Here is a 15,000-nt window from a genome sequence, read left to right as displayed (position 1 = left end):
CCGGGACAATCCTGGTTGAGTGTGGGACGGAGACAGCGTTATGTATGATCTTATCTATGTCTTAATCTAAAAGTACCCATCTACAGTATAATAACAACTGACAATTGCAAGTTCCTTCTATTTTCTTCACAATCCCATCACGATCCCATCTCTTATCATTGCAGTAGTTTCAGTATGCCTTCGCTCCATATCTTTTCACAAACCCTGGTACATCAAACTTGCGTTTGGATGCAAAGTACGACATGAAGCGGATTTTCCCGTAGATTGGACGTTCTTGAAAGTCACGGTCGTGGAGTCCACCTATGGCCCACATACAACCTACAAAATGAAATTCATTCATTAGAAACAATGTTTATGTTTAGAAACAATTTTAACAGTTTTTAAAATATCAAACAAAATATTTTAGATCCTATTTTAACTTTTATGATATCTTAACCAGATAATTTATCTTAATTGCTACAATACATTTTTTACAGATTCTATGCATCATTTCAAATTTTAGTCTTAAGCTTACTATTAGATGAAACTGTTACATGCTGGCTAAGCTTAATGTTCTAGACACAAACTTCTGCATGGGAGAGTGTTGAGTTAAAATCTTTTTTACAAGAATACATGTAGTTGGTTTTTCTTCTGAAAAGCAAGAATCTGATATGATTTTCTCAGTTATTCTTGATAATTCATTGTTATTAAAGTACATTAAAATTGACTTGGAGTCAATCGAAAATTCTCCAACCTACCAGCATATCCGTTGGGGTCCCTTCCATCCAGGTTATACTTGTCATTGAGGTAGATAGCCTCCTGTAGGGCGACTTCAGGAGAGGGTGTCCACTCCAGGATCATTTTGGCCCAGTACATACGCAGGAACCCGTGCATCTTCCCTTCTCGAACCATCTGGATCTTCAGATGACATAAAAAATGAAAATTCATGAAATAAAACAACATACATTATACTTATATACATGAAAAATGGTGGGGAGGATTCTTACAGCACACATTTGTAGAAATTGATGGGACAATACCATACTCCATGAAAAGGTGAAAAATGTAATTCATCGTATCTGTATCGGTATAGCCAGTATAACTGCCATTTGGTGTAACATAGCTTGGCTTCACAGGCATGCAGTGCAGTGGCAGCTAGCTATACTACACCGGACAACCTGTTATACCCAATCTTTGCATATTTGGCAACATTTAAAAGGTTTTCATGTACAATTGTCAATAGGAAACCCCAATAAAAAAATAACAAAATGAACCTGCAGATGAAGTTGAGGGAAGTTTTTTTGGATACCTGTGCAGCATTCCAGAGGTCGTCATGTGTCCTGGCCTGTTCCAGCTGCTCACGGCTGTAAATGTACTGTCTCTTGTCACCTGCGTGGTCACGTAACGTCTTCTGGGCCCAGTCTGGCGCACCTGGGAATAAACACACAATGTCATCTAACTAATCGTTCGTTTGATTGTTAAACACCTAACCACAGATCAACAGGTTTTTGAGTTATGCTGTTAAAATAGAAACTAAACTGACAGTTACAGAAAACATAGCATTCCTTGCAAAGTCAACAAGGATCATGTCTATTCTTTAGTTTGACATTTGAGAGATCATAACCTATAAGCTAAGGAAGCAACTTTGAGGGAGGACACAAGAATAATAAATCCAATTTCAACCAAACACATGAAGCATACTGAAGCAGTTTAAAAATATACATAAATAAATAAATAAAAACACAAAATACAGTTTTACAAAAACTTATCACATTCTTGTATCTTTCCAAAGATTATTTAGTCTTACCTAAAAGAGAATCATATTTGTCAGGGTTGTAGAAAGCTGAGTTTTCTGCCATCTCCCTCCAGATGACAGCTTCATCGATGTACTTCTCCACAGACTGCTTGTACCGGTCCTCAAACTGTTGTACAGTCAGGATAGATCTCTGTACCGATACATGGCCTGGAGGGGGGTAGGAGGGACAATGTTCAAGTCAGGGAGCAATTTTTTTACCAATTTCTTTTAAATTTGTCTCTCTTTGTTAGAAAATGAAGCGTTTTCTTCTTGCATTTGTCTTTTGGTTGAAAGTGAGAGGTCATAACATCAATCACATTGCATGCCTCAAGTTTTGAACTCAAATTTCAAAGGACTATATGCACTGTACAGTAGCTGTTTGGCTGCTAGTAAATCATAGGTGATGGGAAAAAAAGCACTGAAGAGAAGATTAAACTAGTTTGACCATAAAACTAAAAATTAAAGAAAATTTACCTCAAATTCACTTCTCATCTAAAGGAATGAAATTTGAACAAAAGAGTGATCCCTTGCCCATTTCTATCTTTGTCAATACATGTACATGTATCTAGAAATGCATACCAATAAGGTACATATGGAAATTTGACCACTACATGTATGGATCTATACTCTGACTTACCAAAATGGTACCATGGTGAGAGGTCACTCTGAGCCTTGTGGTCAGGTTTGTTCCTGTCGGCAGCGTACACCTCCAGCCTCTCCCTACAGAACAGCTCCAGCTGACGCAGACCCCCCACGGAGCCGGGCGTGGCCCAGGTTACCTCGGCAACAGTCCTGTCCACCTGCAGGCTGACCTTGGTGGAAACCCAGTCTACTGGCTGGGGAGGTTTGGTGTGTATTAAGATACAGCATTATCCAAAGAAATATCATAAAAAATTGATTCAATCAATATTTGTTTTATAGCACACTTTAGGTCAAGTTCATTCAGTTCTTAATTGTTACAATTTTCCTGACAGTGGTCATTCAGTATGAATAAATAAAAGCAGGGCGAGACATACCACCAGTCCTGCATATGCAGGTAAAATTGGAGCTGTGCAGGTACATGTATTTCTGATGTCTGCCTGCACCTAACCTGCTCTGGTCCATTGTACAAAATGTGTGTGGATTTTTATGGGTTCACCACACCACGAAGTGGTGTGGTGAAACCATATTGCTTTTTCTGGTGTTTCTTCTTCTTCTCCTGCCATTTTTTAAATGGATTCAGCTTCTTCATTTTAGGGCCCAAGGTCCTGAAATTTGGTATGGAGGTACAGTGGGCAAATACCCCTAGGCGTTTTTTAAATTATTGTGATACAGGCTTTTAGAATGGTTTTATTTGAGTTTTTTGGCTGTGTTATAGCAAATGTATTACTGTGTTAGTTTGCCTTGTTTACCACGTTTGGGCATGAGTCATCACAATGGAATGCAGGGCATCAACCAATAGGCATGCAGCTTTCCTCTATACTTCTTGCTGATTGGCTGTTGGGATTTAACTTGATTAACACCTGCACAGAAGCATTTCCATACTGACAGTATGTCTGTATTCAAGTGTTTTGGTAGGTATTTCAAGCTTTCCTGCTCCAGCATTGGAATGCCGGGCATGGACGTTTTTTTTTATTTTGAAAATCAACAGTTTGCATTATGCAATTAAAAATCCTAACCAATAAAGTAGGGAATAGCTATCCAACTGTTGTTTTAGTTGTATTTTACTTCATATTATAGTTATATCAATGTAAATCATTGTTTTCCCTTGTGTTTCCCATTCTTTCCCTGCCATGTCGTAAAATGTGGTGAACCCATTGCTGTATTTGCTCCAAAGCAAATATTGGCCTTTCTAGTTATTTGCTACATTGACTGCTACCACTGATGCCGTACAATTCATCTACTACTTTTTGAATAATTGCCTGGCCTGTATCTTTTTAACATGACTTTTTGGGCTCAAATATGATTAAATGAGACAATGTGAAAAACCATATCAATCTACCATCTTGAGTAACAGTAATAAAAAAAGAACATTGGAATCTTTATTACCTGAAGTTTAGATGTTGAAGGATGAGGGTGTTTGCACACTGGAGGAAACTCGGTGAGGTAGGTTGGGAGTTTGTCCATGATCTTCCCTCGGATGATGTAGGCTCTGTGCTCCTGCTTATCTGAGGTCTCCCAACATGGTACAATGTTGTGTGCATCAACCTAAAATAGTTAGAAACCCATCAGTATACAAGAGATACGATACTGCTATTTTGTAAGATACTGGCACATCTAAAAGAAGAGCCAAACCTTGAGTCTGAGTGAAACAGAGTAGTCCATTGGTCTCTTTAGTCCATTGGTCTCTTTAGTCCATTGGTCTCTCGGTGTGAAATACTTGAGTCATATCTGATTCATTCTTTTTACAGCTTGTACCTACTTTAGTATCAACTGCAAGTGCAGTATTGGTGCATTCTACAATAAATCAGTTTACAAATTTTGAAATACAGATGCTGGTACTACATACAATATGCTTACTTTGGAATTTAATTGAGCAATAATCACAGCAAAAAGACAGCACTATAAATTTTTTTGTATAAACCTCTTTCTAGTACAAATATCTACATTATTTACGAACAATTACGACCGCAGGTTTGTTAGAAGTGTCAAATTTGTTTCAAACATCATGAGAATCTTGCTCCAAATGTGAGACTTAGTTTACCTGGACAAAGGTGACGTCCCTGGGAAGTTTAGCGGTGACGTCGCGGACCCATTTCAGGGGGGTCCTGAGGGGGGAGAAGTCAGTCACCACCCCTCCGATGTTCATCTCACTCACAAACTGGGGCAGGACGTCTACAGCGTAACCAGTCAGTAAGTTGAAACTGATGTCTAAAGTTTGTAGTTCCTAATAGAGAAAACAGGATACAGGGTAAGTGGTGAACTGGTTGACTTATCAACCAATGGGAACCAGTCATTTTATGCTGTAACTTAAAGATATGTACAACACAACCTTTTGTACAGTTACACAGCAGTTACTCTTCAAGGAAGAAATTCAGGGGTCTCTCCAGAAATTCTTAGGGGAGAGATGCTCCGGGGTCCCTATTCAGTTGAGGAAAAATCAGCGAATTTTTATGAAAATACGAGAAAAATTAAACTTGAAAATTTTGGCAGAGGTGCTAAGATTTTTGGGGAAAGGGGGAGCACCCTTGCTTCATTGGTTGGGGAGAGCCCTGAAATTAGAACAATTTTCTTTTACACCAAAAACAAATTTCATTTACCTTCTCCACTTCCTCCAGTCCCTTCAGCATGAAGCCGTAATGTCGGATGTTTGCCTCCAGGAACTTGGGTACCAGACAGAAGCACACGTACAGGGGGAGCTGGTGTGTCAGGGCCAGCCGCTGGGCATACAGCAGGGCCCAGTTATCTGTAAATAAAAACAACAACAGCGCATAACGTCATTAACAAAACATTTGGAGAGAACGTACCTAAATTACATCTTTTGTTGGTTACTCCAGCTGCAGGGTAAAATACACTACACTGCACTACCTGCCATCTGATTGTTTTGCAACTTCTAGTATTCTTGAAATACCCTTTTGGAGCAACAAAAGTCATCACCCAACATCCATACCTCACAGAATCCCCATTTTACTGAATGATAGATAATGTAATTAGCATGGATACTGACTGACCAATGGTGAAGTGCCATGATTGTACCTGGAGAGAGTTGTTCCAAAGACAGATCTGATGTTTGCATGTTAGCATTTATTCATTGGTTCATTCATTGGTTCATTCATTGGTTCATTCATTCATTGACTGATTGATTGATTGATTGATTCATTCATTCATTCACACATTTATTCATTCATTCATAAACTCACACATTCATTTATTCATTAACATACCTGTAAATACACTTTTAAACAGAACTATATAAAAACATCTTTTTTCACATTACACAGATAAATTCATTTATTCATTCATACTTATCAGTTTTCTGTACTTGGTCTGACCTTGAACTCTCTGATCCCGTGACATCCAGTAAACAATCCCTCCACAGTCTGGTTTGAACTCCCGGTTCACACTCAGCTTCCGACATCTTCTCTCGTTGAAGTTGAACTCCATAACCGAGGAACAAACCCTCCTCCTCTGGTCAGCAATCTGCTCCAGGAAGTCTTTACTCCCAGCTGCTAAACTGATACTTCCTGAGTCAACCTTCGTCATTTTGGAAGGTCCGCCGGTGGGTTGGTGGGTACGCTGGTTGTAAGGTTTGTATCCCCCGCGTTGGTTACGTCCGCCGCCTCGGTTGTGTGCGCCTCGCTGATTGCGTCCCCCGCGTTGATTGCCACCCCAACTATCTTTGTACCTTCAAATGAATGAAGTCAGTATCATGTTACTTATTTTTTTTAATAGTCATATGGTCTTTGCCATAATTTATGCAAAAATTGTACAGCACATTACAGAAAACTTAATTGACACAACAAAAGTACAACGAATTTCGTAAGCAATATAACTAGACATACAGACATGTGGGTACAAAAGAATTAACTTATGTACAAGACTATACAAAAAGTAGAGGAATACATTTACGACTAATACTAAATTCATTGCTAAATTTTCCCTTTCTTCCTCGGACTGAATACTAGTAGCCTGGGTGCCAAACCCATAGCACACTGGACACAAAGTGGCTCACTGAGATACTTTGTGTCCAGTGTGCTATGGGTTTGGCACCTAGGCTACAGACCGAACAGAAATTAATAAAACTGAATACCTGAAGTCATTTTTAATCTATAATACATTGTATATGCAATGATAGATAGAGTTATATAATGTGTAAAACACTACCCACTAACCAGGAGGGTGTCCAGGATCCACCTTCAGACATATTTCTTGAAGACACAGCGATGGATGTCTTGGGAAGGGCAAGAGTGCTTTTCTTGGAGGATAAGAAAGTTGAGGATGAAGATGAAGTTCTGTACAGAATGTTGTTGGGCTGCAAGACTGACTTTGCTGACAAACCTAAGACGAGGCACTGTAACGTTACACGCATTGATGCCTTCTTGAGCAGTCCTCAAATGATGTTACCGAGGTACGTGCACTTTGAACAAGCTCCTAGAAACACAAAAATAGTTGGATTTGCCTACTAGTTTAGCATTACCAAACACGAGTTACATAATTGATATTATGCAACTGAAAGCACTATTATGTAGCCATAATAATTTCTGTGCCTTTTTAGTCACGCAAGTGATAACGCATTTCGTTTCATAAAGATGAAATCTTATTGTAAGAAGTGGATACAAAAATGCAATTGTGTGGTATCTGGATTTACAGATAGCACCCAATAAGTCACAGTTAAACCCGCGTTATACAACAAACACATACTCACATGCAAGTTATGCAACTGAAAGCAACGCCCCCCTCCCCCTTCGGTGAAACTACTCCTCACTTCTCTTTCAAACGTCAAAAAAATCGCTTTTCTACATTCATCGGTCGACAGATGAACCTTGAGAAAATAAAACTACCATCTGTTGAGCTCAGGAAGCTTCTCTTAATTGCAAACGTAGAAAGAAGAGATCGTACTTACCACGGCACGGAGCTCCCCTAGTCCGGTTCGCGCCAAACAGCTGTTCCCGTATGCTAATCAGTTTCAATCCTCCCGCCTTATAAGGGGTTATCGACCTGGACTAGTCCACCTCACAACAGGGAAGGGCAGGTCCCTTTACAAGATTTAAAATGATGTTGGCTTTTCTGATGAGATGACTATACATGCGCATATGAAAGTTTTACCAATACCATGCTTACAGGAAAGGCGCAGAAAGTAATTTTTGTTATAAGAATGTGTATTAACCCATCACCATTAACAACTTCCCAGGTGAATTCAATGTCTTCATTGAATTGACTGAGTTGACCAATAACGTTAGGCATCTTAGAAAACAATCGTAAATTCTTTATAGTAACATCTTTTATTCACAAAGTTGCATTGTATTTCCACTTACAACAAAATAATTTCTTTTCACGATTTTTAATTAAATTGTTACATAATACTATACCATTGGTTCTTTATCTCCAATCCTGACTTGAGTTGACATTATCAATTCCCATGTTTTTAGTACAGAACAACTGGATCTGGAAACATCTGTTGTGAAGTATTTTCTGCTTTCCACTTTTTGTCACATTGGACGTGATTTAAGTGTCTAGTCATTCAGTTCTATCCATAAAGGAAATAAGAATATTTATATCTATTGGACCTTTAAAATACATGTAAACTGTTGTTCATTTGTATTTCACCAATATGCAATGATCTAGCGTAAATAACCTCTCCATTCCAGATGGTAAAAACAAGGTAAGCGCAAGAGACAAAAGAGGAAGATAATTTACTTTAATCTGTTTCAATATCTCTCTAATATGATCTACAAGTAATTTACGTTCCAAGTGAATCATCAAGTCCAATTGATAGCGAGGTATCAACAGTATAATACAGAAAAAAGAACTTAATGTCTGATGCCATTTAATCATGAAGAAAAATTTATAAAGATGAGAAAAAGCTATGTGAAGCCCCCCTCCCCCTCAAAAAAAAAAAAATCAGGATTCAAAATTGCACATGACATAAGAATCTGCTGCTATGCTGATGGGTGGTTATACTGGCTATACAGATACATGTAATGTGCACTGGCAGATGAAAGAATTTTAAGCAAACTACTCTTGCAGAGTTCCATGACTTGTGCGTATGGTGCAGGGAGACTACTGGGTAACTCCTCTTCTGAAGAAACTGGAGGTGTGGATGTCGAAATGGTCTGGCAACTTGGCACCAATACGGGAGTAGAATCTGTAGGGGACACAAAACAAGGAACATTTGATTTGACAAAACTGTAATAATGTTAGATAATTAGGGGGTGTGTGATATATCAAACAAGCTAGTATGGCTTTTTCTCCACCCCTGCATTTTTACTTTTCAATTGTATTATGTACTTTGCTTTTATTACATATGTGCAAATAAATCAAATCAAATCAATGGAATCTTGGATGACAAATGCAAATATTTCTTTCTAAACTCATGAAAAAAAGATAAGATTTATTGCTTACATAGCTTGCAAGCTACATGTAAAGATGTTTCATGTACTGCTATAAAATCTTACAATGACACTTTTAAGGCCTCTTTAAACTTCTGCAGACTTTATAAAAACATGTGAGTGTGCACGTGTGTGAGTGTACATGTATAAAGATCTTGTAAGTGAAATGTAACATGTACCTGTTCCTTAGTGCAAAAGCCGATCGAGGTTTAAATCTGACTCTTTCGTCCTGCGCTGCTTTAGCCTTCTCCTCTGCCTCCTCTTGTGCATCTCTTTCCCATGTGGACATGTTCAGGGCTCCTCCTAATGTACACAAATGTGGAAATATCAAATAAGTCCTACTGGGGACAAGCCAGTTAGGTTGAAAAACAAGTGGCAAAGTTTGAATTTACTTTGAAGCAATGTTGTAAATATGATGGAGAAACCTAGCCTTGTGTCTCCTCTTGGACAAAGACAACAAAAACAACTACACTAACTAGCTGCAATTTTCAAAACAAAACAATTCTGATATAAGTTTAGGTACATGTATTTTATTTTATCTATGTAGTAAGGTAAATATGCTTTAAATCTATTAGCCAGCTAAGGCCAAAAGCTAAATCTCTTCTGAACAACATGTCGGCAGAAAGTACTGTGCCTGCGCAAAACCCTGATTTTCCACTTTTCATGGTTTTCGTTGGATTTTTGGTCAACCGTAACATCAGAATTTTGCCTCTTGCAGACGATATCTTTTCTGACATAACGTTTGGAAACTACAGAGGGTCAGTGTTAACCTTATATATGTGAATACAAACTTAGATGAGACGTTTTACCAAAGTGCTATGCGCAATACATTACAGGTTCTGCGCAGGTGCAGTAAGTACTACCGACATGCTCTAATTATGAACCAAACAGAAGCTAACAAACGGTAACATGTACATTCTTTCATCATCAGTATAATAGAAACATAACTCACCCCGGACTGCATCGATCAGATAGAGCAGTACCCCTGCTATCAGTGCCAGACACAGCCAGGCCAGGAAGAACACCTCCAGCAGTAGATATCCCTTCTTGTCTACTATAGAGCCTGCTACGATGGAGATCACAGCCAGACCCAGGTTCTGGATGGACTGCATGAAGCCATAGGCTGTCCCCAGCTGATTCTCTGGGATTATAAATGCTACATGGAGAAAATAAAAATCATAAGTTCACTTTCATATATGTCAAAGCAACAAGGATACTTTAGAACTTCATATTAATTCTACTGTCTGTAATATGGAACAATTTTAAAATCCACGAAATATTGTCTTGCTTTCTGCCAATACTTTTCTTCTGGCAAAAGCACAATACAAGTCAAAAAGAAGGAACACATTTTAAATTGACTACTGTGTTATGATATTGTTTTCTTTTCTCAAAAGTTTTTCTACACTTCATGTCATAGTGTCTAGCTGCCCCACTTTCACACATAAACTTTTCTTCTGGAAAAGCAAAATACTAGCCAGAAAGACAGAACATTTATGACTACTTTGTAATGACTTCGTTTCTTTTCTACACGTTTTTCTACACTTCATGTACTGCTTGTGGTGACTAGCTGCTCCACTTCCATACATTCAAGTGTTTTGTAACTGCAACCTACATGTATTTAACACATTTAACCTACACACAAAAGCATACCCACCAACAATAGGCCAGAGAGCACATGCCAGCAGTGAGTAGGACACTCCCATGATGCTCATGGCTATGTAGGGGTTCCAGAAGGTGAATGCTAGCATCATGTGACAGGCCAGGGTGACCAGGATGGCCAGGATCACCCAGAACACGTTCTTCCCCGTCTTGTCCACAATGAACCCCAGCACGGGAGATGCACCAGCCGAGATGATGTACACTAAGCTGTTAAACACACAAATAAACAAACAAGAAAGTATTTAGTAACCTCTGTGTACAGAAGCTTTGTGCATTAGCTTGTGTCTCTTTAGTTAGTCTATCCACATAGTAAGCATACTAGGTACAGCATGCCTGCGAAACTGGTGTGTTACACCAAATGGCGGTTATACAAGCTATACAGCTAGAGATACATAAGGAGCACTGATAGGAAGTTAGGTCAAAGGTTCTGAAAAAGGTTATCTCACTTCCTGTCTTTTATTTCCTGTTATAGGCTTCTCAAACATGTTACTGGAACATTAATGCCTTCACTAACCTGTTCACTGCATTGGCTGAAGTTGGGTTCAGATCAAACTTCTCTTCAAAGAAGACACTGTAAAGAAGAGATAAGGATGAGCTGAAATTGTATACATGTTTCTCAAGTGAAGATAGGTAGAGGTAGTCCATAATGTCATAAAAAAGTCCTTGTATTGGTTCAATATCATCAGTTATTCTTGTTGTTGGCTATTTAAAAACAAGGATACATCACATAGAACTCACAGGCCCAGTCCGATGAAGGGGAACACAGCTACATAGTAAGCCACACAGATGACTGTGATGAGCCAAAATGTAGCTGGGAAGTCCTTCACATCAGTGATCCGGATAACTTCACCTAAAACAGAAAAAAAGATGGAAGACTTCACTCCCTTACCCACACTGTTTTGTAACCAAACATAGCGTCACTGAGTATATACATGTATGTCAATGCTGTATTGCTTTTATTGGGAACTGTGGAAACATATACAGATAGACACACAAACCAAAAACAATACTTATCTCATTCTATAGTCTGTAAATTAAAAGAGTATTCTACAGGGCAACATTTGCATTAATGGCTCAATAAAGCAATCAATTTGAAACAGATTACTAACTAATCAGCTCACGATCCAATTTTGCCACTAACTAGCTAAAAAAAACAGAATACTAACTAACTGGCTAACTAACCAGTTTTGCCACTAACTAACTAGCTCACTAACAAGCTTTGACTAGCTCACTAACCAGTTTTCCCGGCATCTCTCTTGAGTATCCGTGCAGCCCTCTTGTCGTAGTACCCCAGCAGTAGCCCACAGAACAGGGACAGTAAACAGGTCCCTGCCCCTACCCACAGGGCGTACCCCAGGGTGGTGTACCCCTCCCCCACATAAGTAGATATCCACTGGTACACCGGGCTCATCACATTCATGTTTACTGTGCTACCCTGGAATGGGAAAGACATCATTAGATCAAGTATAATTGCCTCAACACAGAACTTTGTATAAAACAAAACTGTGACTTACATGTATATGAAAAGCAATGGGACATACTGTCAACACTGGGACTTTAACACCACATGCACCCGTTTGGTGGAGGATGTTCAGATTTTTTATTTTTTTTACTAGTATGACCAGCTGTTGCACTAGAGGCATGTTGCAAACCTGGTTGCTTTCTTTCATGCTTTAGTATACTAAATTGCATTGGCCCTTAACCTCTTTTCACACTTTCATTTCACCATTGATTAACAGTGTATATATTTAACTTCATATATATTTCCAGATTATGTGGACAAAATAAAATGTGGACAAAATAAAAAGTAACTGTAAATACTAAAATGAGCTGGGAAGCACAAGACTATTTTCTCATCAACGCAATGATGAGATTTTCTTGAATATACTCACAACTCGAGAGAAACTGAGCTGGAGCCCAAACACCATGTTTAACTCTTTTCCTCTGAACCAGGTCACAGCGTACGTGTTCTGTGCAACAGCCAGGGACTCCCCACCGATCCTGCAAGCACAGAGGGAAGGTACAGGTTTACAAGTGCACCATAGACATGCAGGTATGACAAGAACCTTACAAGAGGCTGCCACCTACACTTTTTAACAGCAATTCAAAGTCCACAGCCACAATATATATCTAACTGGGAAAATTACATAACTTTGCATTGAACAAGACATAAAGGTACATGTATGTAACATTTTTTGAGTTGTCTTTTATTCAAAGCTGACTGCAACATTTATGATGCACAAACTAGATCTGAAGAATTTGAATTGCTGCTAACTTTGTGTATTTTGTTATATCTTAGTCTATGGCTTACCACTCTGGAAATGCTAACTTGAAGACCACAAGCCATGTTTAATTCTTTATTTTTAAACCAGAGGACTGCATAGTTGTTCTGGGCTATAGCCAGAGAGTCACTTCCAAGGCTAGAGTGGGAAAGAACCCGAACAAATGAACCCATCCATTTTTCAAGTATATTGAAGACTAGTACTAGTTGAAAGCTACTTGGAGTTTAAAACACATGCAGATGTTACACTATATGAGTACATGTACTTATATATAGTTGTCATTGCTCTCAGGATTATAACTTAGATTCTAAGTTAGAAACAAATACTAAGCATTGAGGCAATTCTGCATTGAGGTCAACTTACCTAAATAGTAAGATATCATAGAAGAGAACATTTTTTTTAAATGCCTCTCTTTTCCATGTTACTTACCCAAAGACAAATCTGCCAGCTTCCATTAGCCAGAACAGGTTCAGCTGGGCCCCAACAGCAAAGACACACTGGGAAAATATACATATAAAATTATACGATTACCTGATATAGTGGTTGAAACTTGAATGTTCTATGGTCATTTTACTAAAGATAAATTAAGACTTTTGTTGAACATTGAGTGTAGGAAATGTATAGTAGATTGTAGTTTTGTAGCAAAGCAGTTCACTGTGAGAATGCAATGTTCTGCTTCAAACCAAACCCATTGCTCTAGCTGTATCACCAAATCCTCACTGTGGGTGTTTTTAGTGAGGGGAATATGAGTGCACAGCATCAAAATTTAAACTGAAAGCCATCAAGTACTAATTTGAATGTCTCCCTCAGTAAAATGACTCTTTGGTACCAATAAAATGGTGCTTTGTTTATTCTTACCTGTCCAGCCAGTACAAACAAACTGAAGATGATGGTTCCAAGTCTGAAAAAAATACAGCAAATGAAATGTCATGGCATTGAACAACTTTTCCTTTAAGCAAAATCTTACGTCCTTATTCAACTTATTGGACTTTTATTCTAGAAAAAATAACATTTTCAGGAATTAAAGACATCACTTTTTTAAAATGGATTTTGATCAAAAGTAATAAAAAATCGACTGTACACTGTTGTAGGGACAATACATCATACCTGATTCCAAATACTCTGTCCAGCAGGAATCCTCCAAAGAAACAGAGGACGACGTTTGGCCAGGAGTACCAGGCATACAGGGTCATGAAGGTTCCTGTGTTCACATGCATGTCCTGGGAAATTAAACTTAGCATGTTAAAAACAGGTACAGACCGTACAGTCATTATTTTTTCATGAAGAAAGTAACGCAACAGGAAGGTTCAAATTTCATTATAATATTAGATTCACTTTTAGTCTTATTCAGTTTACCCTCCATGCCTTGCCATGTACACTTTAAAACATGTTTTTCTGAGTTAGAATTTCTATATGCATACATATAGGTCAGAATACTGTATATACATACCTTCTTGATTTGGGACTGAAGGGCTGCTGGGTTATCGTAGCAGAAATAACTTCCTGAAATGGTAGAGCACAGAGAAAGGAAAATATAATGTTACCAAGTTACCAAATTATCTGAAAAGTTCCATATTAGCTACCTGGTGTCCTGGTACATTTTCATTTCTTTCCATTTGTTCTTTTGATGTGTCAAGCAAACAAACATTTCATCAAGGTAACGTTACACACTTTTTTGCCAAAACAAGACCGTATCTTGTTGATCTTAGTCAAGTGATCATATCCCCCCCCCCTTCATTGATTACCGTATGTGGAAAAACTCACCAAAACTGAGGAAACATATGAGCCAAAGCACCAGAAAACGGTGCAGAGTTCTCCTGGGATCGCAGGCTGCACTGGCGGCGCATCCCGTCAGTTCTTCCTCGTCTTCAGACGAACTTCTTCTCGCCACAAGAGGCGATTTTTCGTCAGGCTCCGCCATTTTGGCAACTTTTGGGTCACGCGCCAATGGGACGATTCCAAGTCATATTGACGCAGTGTGTATGTGATACACAGACGTTGATGCAATATTGAAAAAAAAAAACGTATCGCAAAGAAAATAACAGCAAAAAAAATAAAAACGACACTTATATACATTAATATAAGCCGTATGTTCACAATACAACTGTAATAAAATTTAGCAATTATTTTGAAACCCCCTATATTTGAGTCAACTAGCCCGACTAGGTCACTGGCGGTTAACTTGAAGAAATTCCAAGATACGGGTCTGTTGAAAATATTAGAAGTTATAGAATATTTCTGTGGACCAAAGAAGAAT

The 15,000-nt window shown here is 38.5% G+C and overlaps 2 protein-coding genes across 3 annotated transcripts; both read right to left on the bottom strand.

The window, feature by feature from the left end:
• Nucleotides 1–62: 62 nt before the first annotated feature.
• On the bottom strand, nucleotides 63–7,384 carry LOC109477902 (deoxyribodipyrimidine photo-lyase-like). Of its 2 annotated transcripts, none has more exons than XM_019779364.1 (11): nucleotides 7,317–7,384; nucleotides 6,586–6,668; nucleotides 5,746–6,098; nucleotides 5,014–5,159; nucleotides 4,458–4,640; nucleotides 3,803–3,961; nucleotides 2,412–2,610; nucleotides 1,787–1,942; nucleotides 1,289–1,410; nucleotides 738–897; nucleotides 63–318 (listed from the first exon to the last, which is right to left on the bottom strand). In XM_019779364.1, exons 2-11 carry the CDS (start codon nucleotides 6,615–6,617, stop codon nucleotides 170–172), a joined length of 1,659 nt encoding a protein of 552 aa, XP_019634923.1. In that variant the 5' UTR covers nucleotides 6,618–6,668; nucleotides 7,317–7,384; the 3' UTR covers nucleotides 63–169. The 2 variants fall into 2 exon arrangements, with proteins under 2 accessions (XP_019634923.1, XP_019634922.1); XM_019779363.1 differs by having other exon boundaries at nucleotides 6,586–6,844; nucleotides 7,317–7,378.
• A 339-nt stretch (nucleotides 7,385–7,723) lies between these two features.
• On the bottom strand, nucleotides 7,724–14,708 carry LOC109477900 (major facilitator superfamily domain-containing protein 1-like). The gene is made up of 13 exons (XM_019779361.1): nucleotides 14,508–14,708; nucleotides 14,194–14,246; nucleotides 13,851–13,963; nucleotides 13,602–13,644; nucleotides 13,173–13,240; nucleotides 12,354–12,462; nucleotides 11,698–11,896; nucleotides 11,200–11,311; nucleotides 10,976–11,032; nucleotides 10,457–10,668; nucleotides 9,755–9,958; nucleotides 8,982–9,105; nucleotides 7,724–8,558 (listed from the first exon to the last, which is right to left on the bottom strand). The coding sequence occupies exons 1-13, from the start codon at nucleotides 14,662–14,664 to the stop codon at nucleotides 8,474–8,476; spliced, it is 1,536 nt and encodes a 511-aa protein (XP_019634920.1). The 5' UTR covers nucleotides 14,665–14,708; the 3' UTR covers nucleotides 7,724–8,473.
• Nucleotides 14,709–15,000: the final 292 nt, after the last annotated feature.

The sequence above is a fragment of the Branchiostoma belcheri genome, unplaced genomic scaffold (genome assembly GCF_001625305.1).
Source record: "Branchiostoma belcheri isolate BF01 breed outbred unplaced genomic scaffold, Haploidv18h27 scaffold41, whole genome shotgun sequence".
Classification (NCBI taxonomy): Eukaryota; Metazoa; Chordata; class Leptocardii; order Amphioxiformes; family Branchiostomatidae; genus Branchiostoma; species Branchiostoma belcheri.
This window is presented reverse-complemented; position numbering and strand designations above follow the sequence as displayed.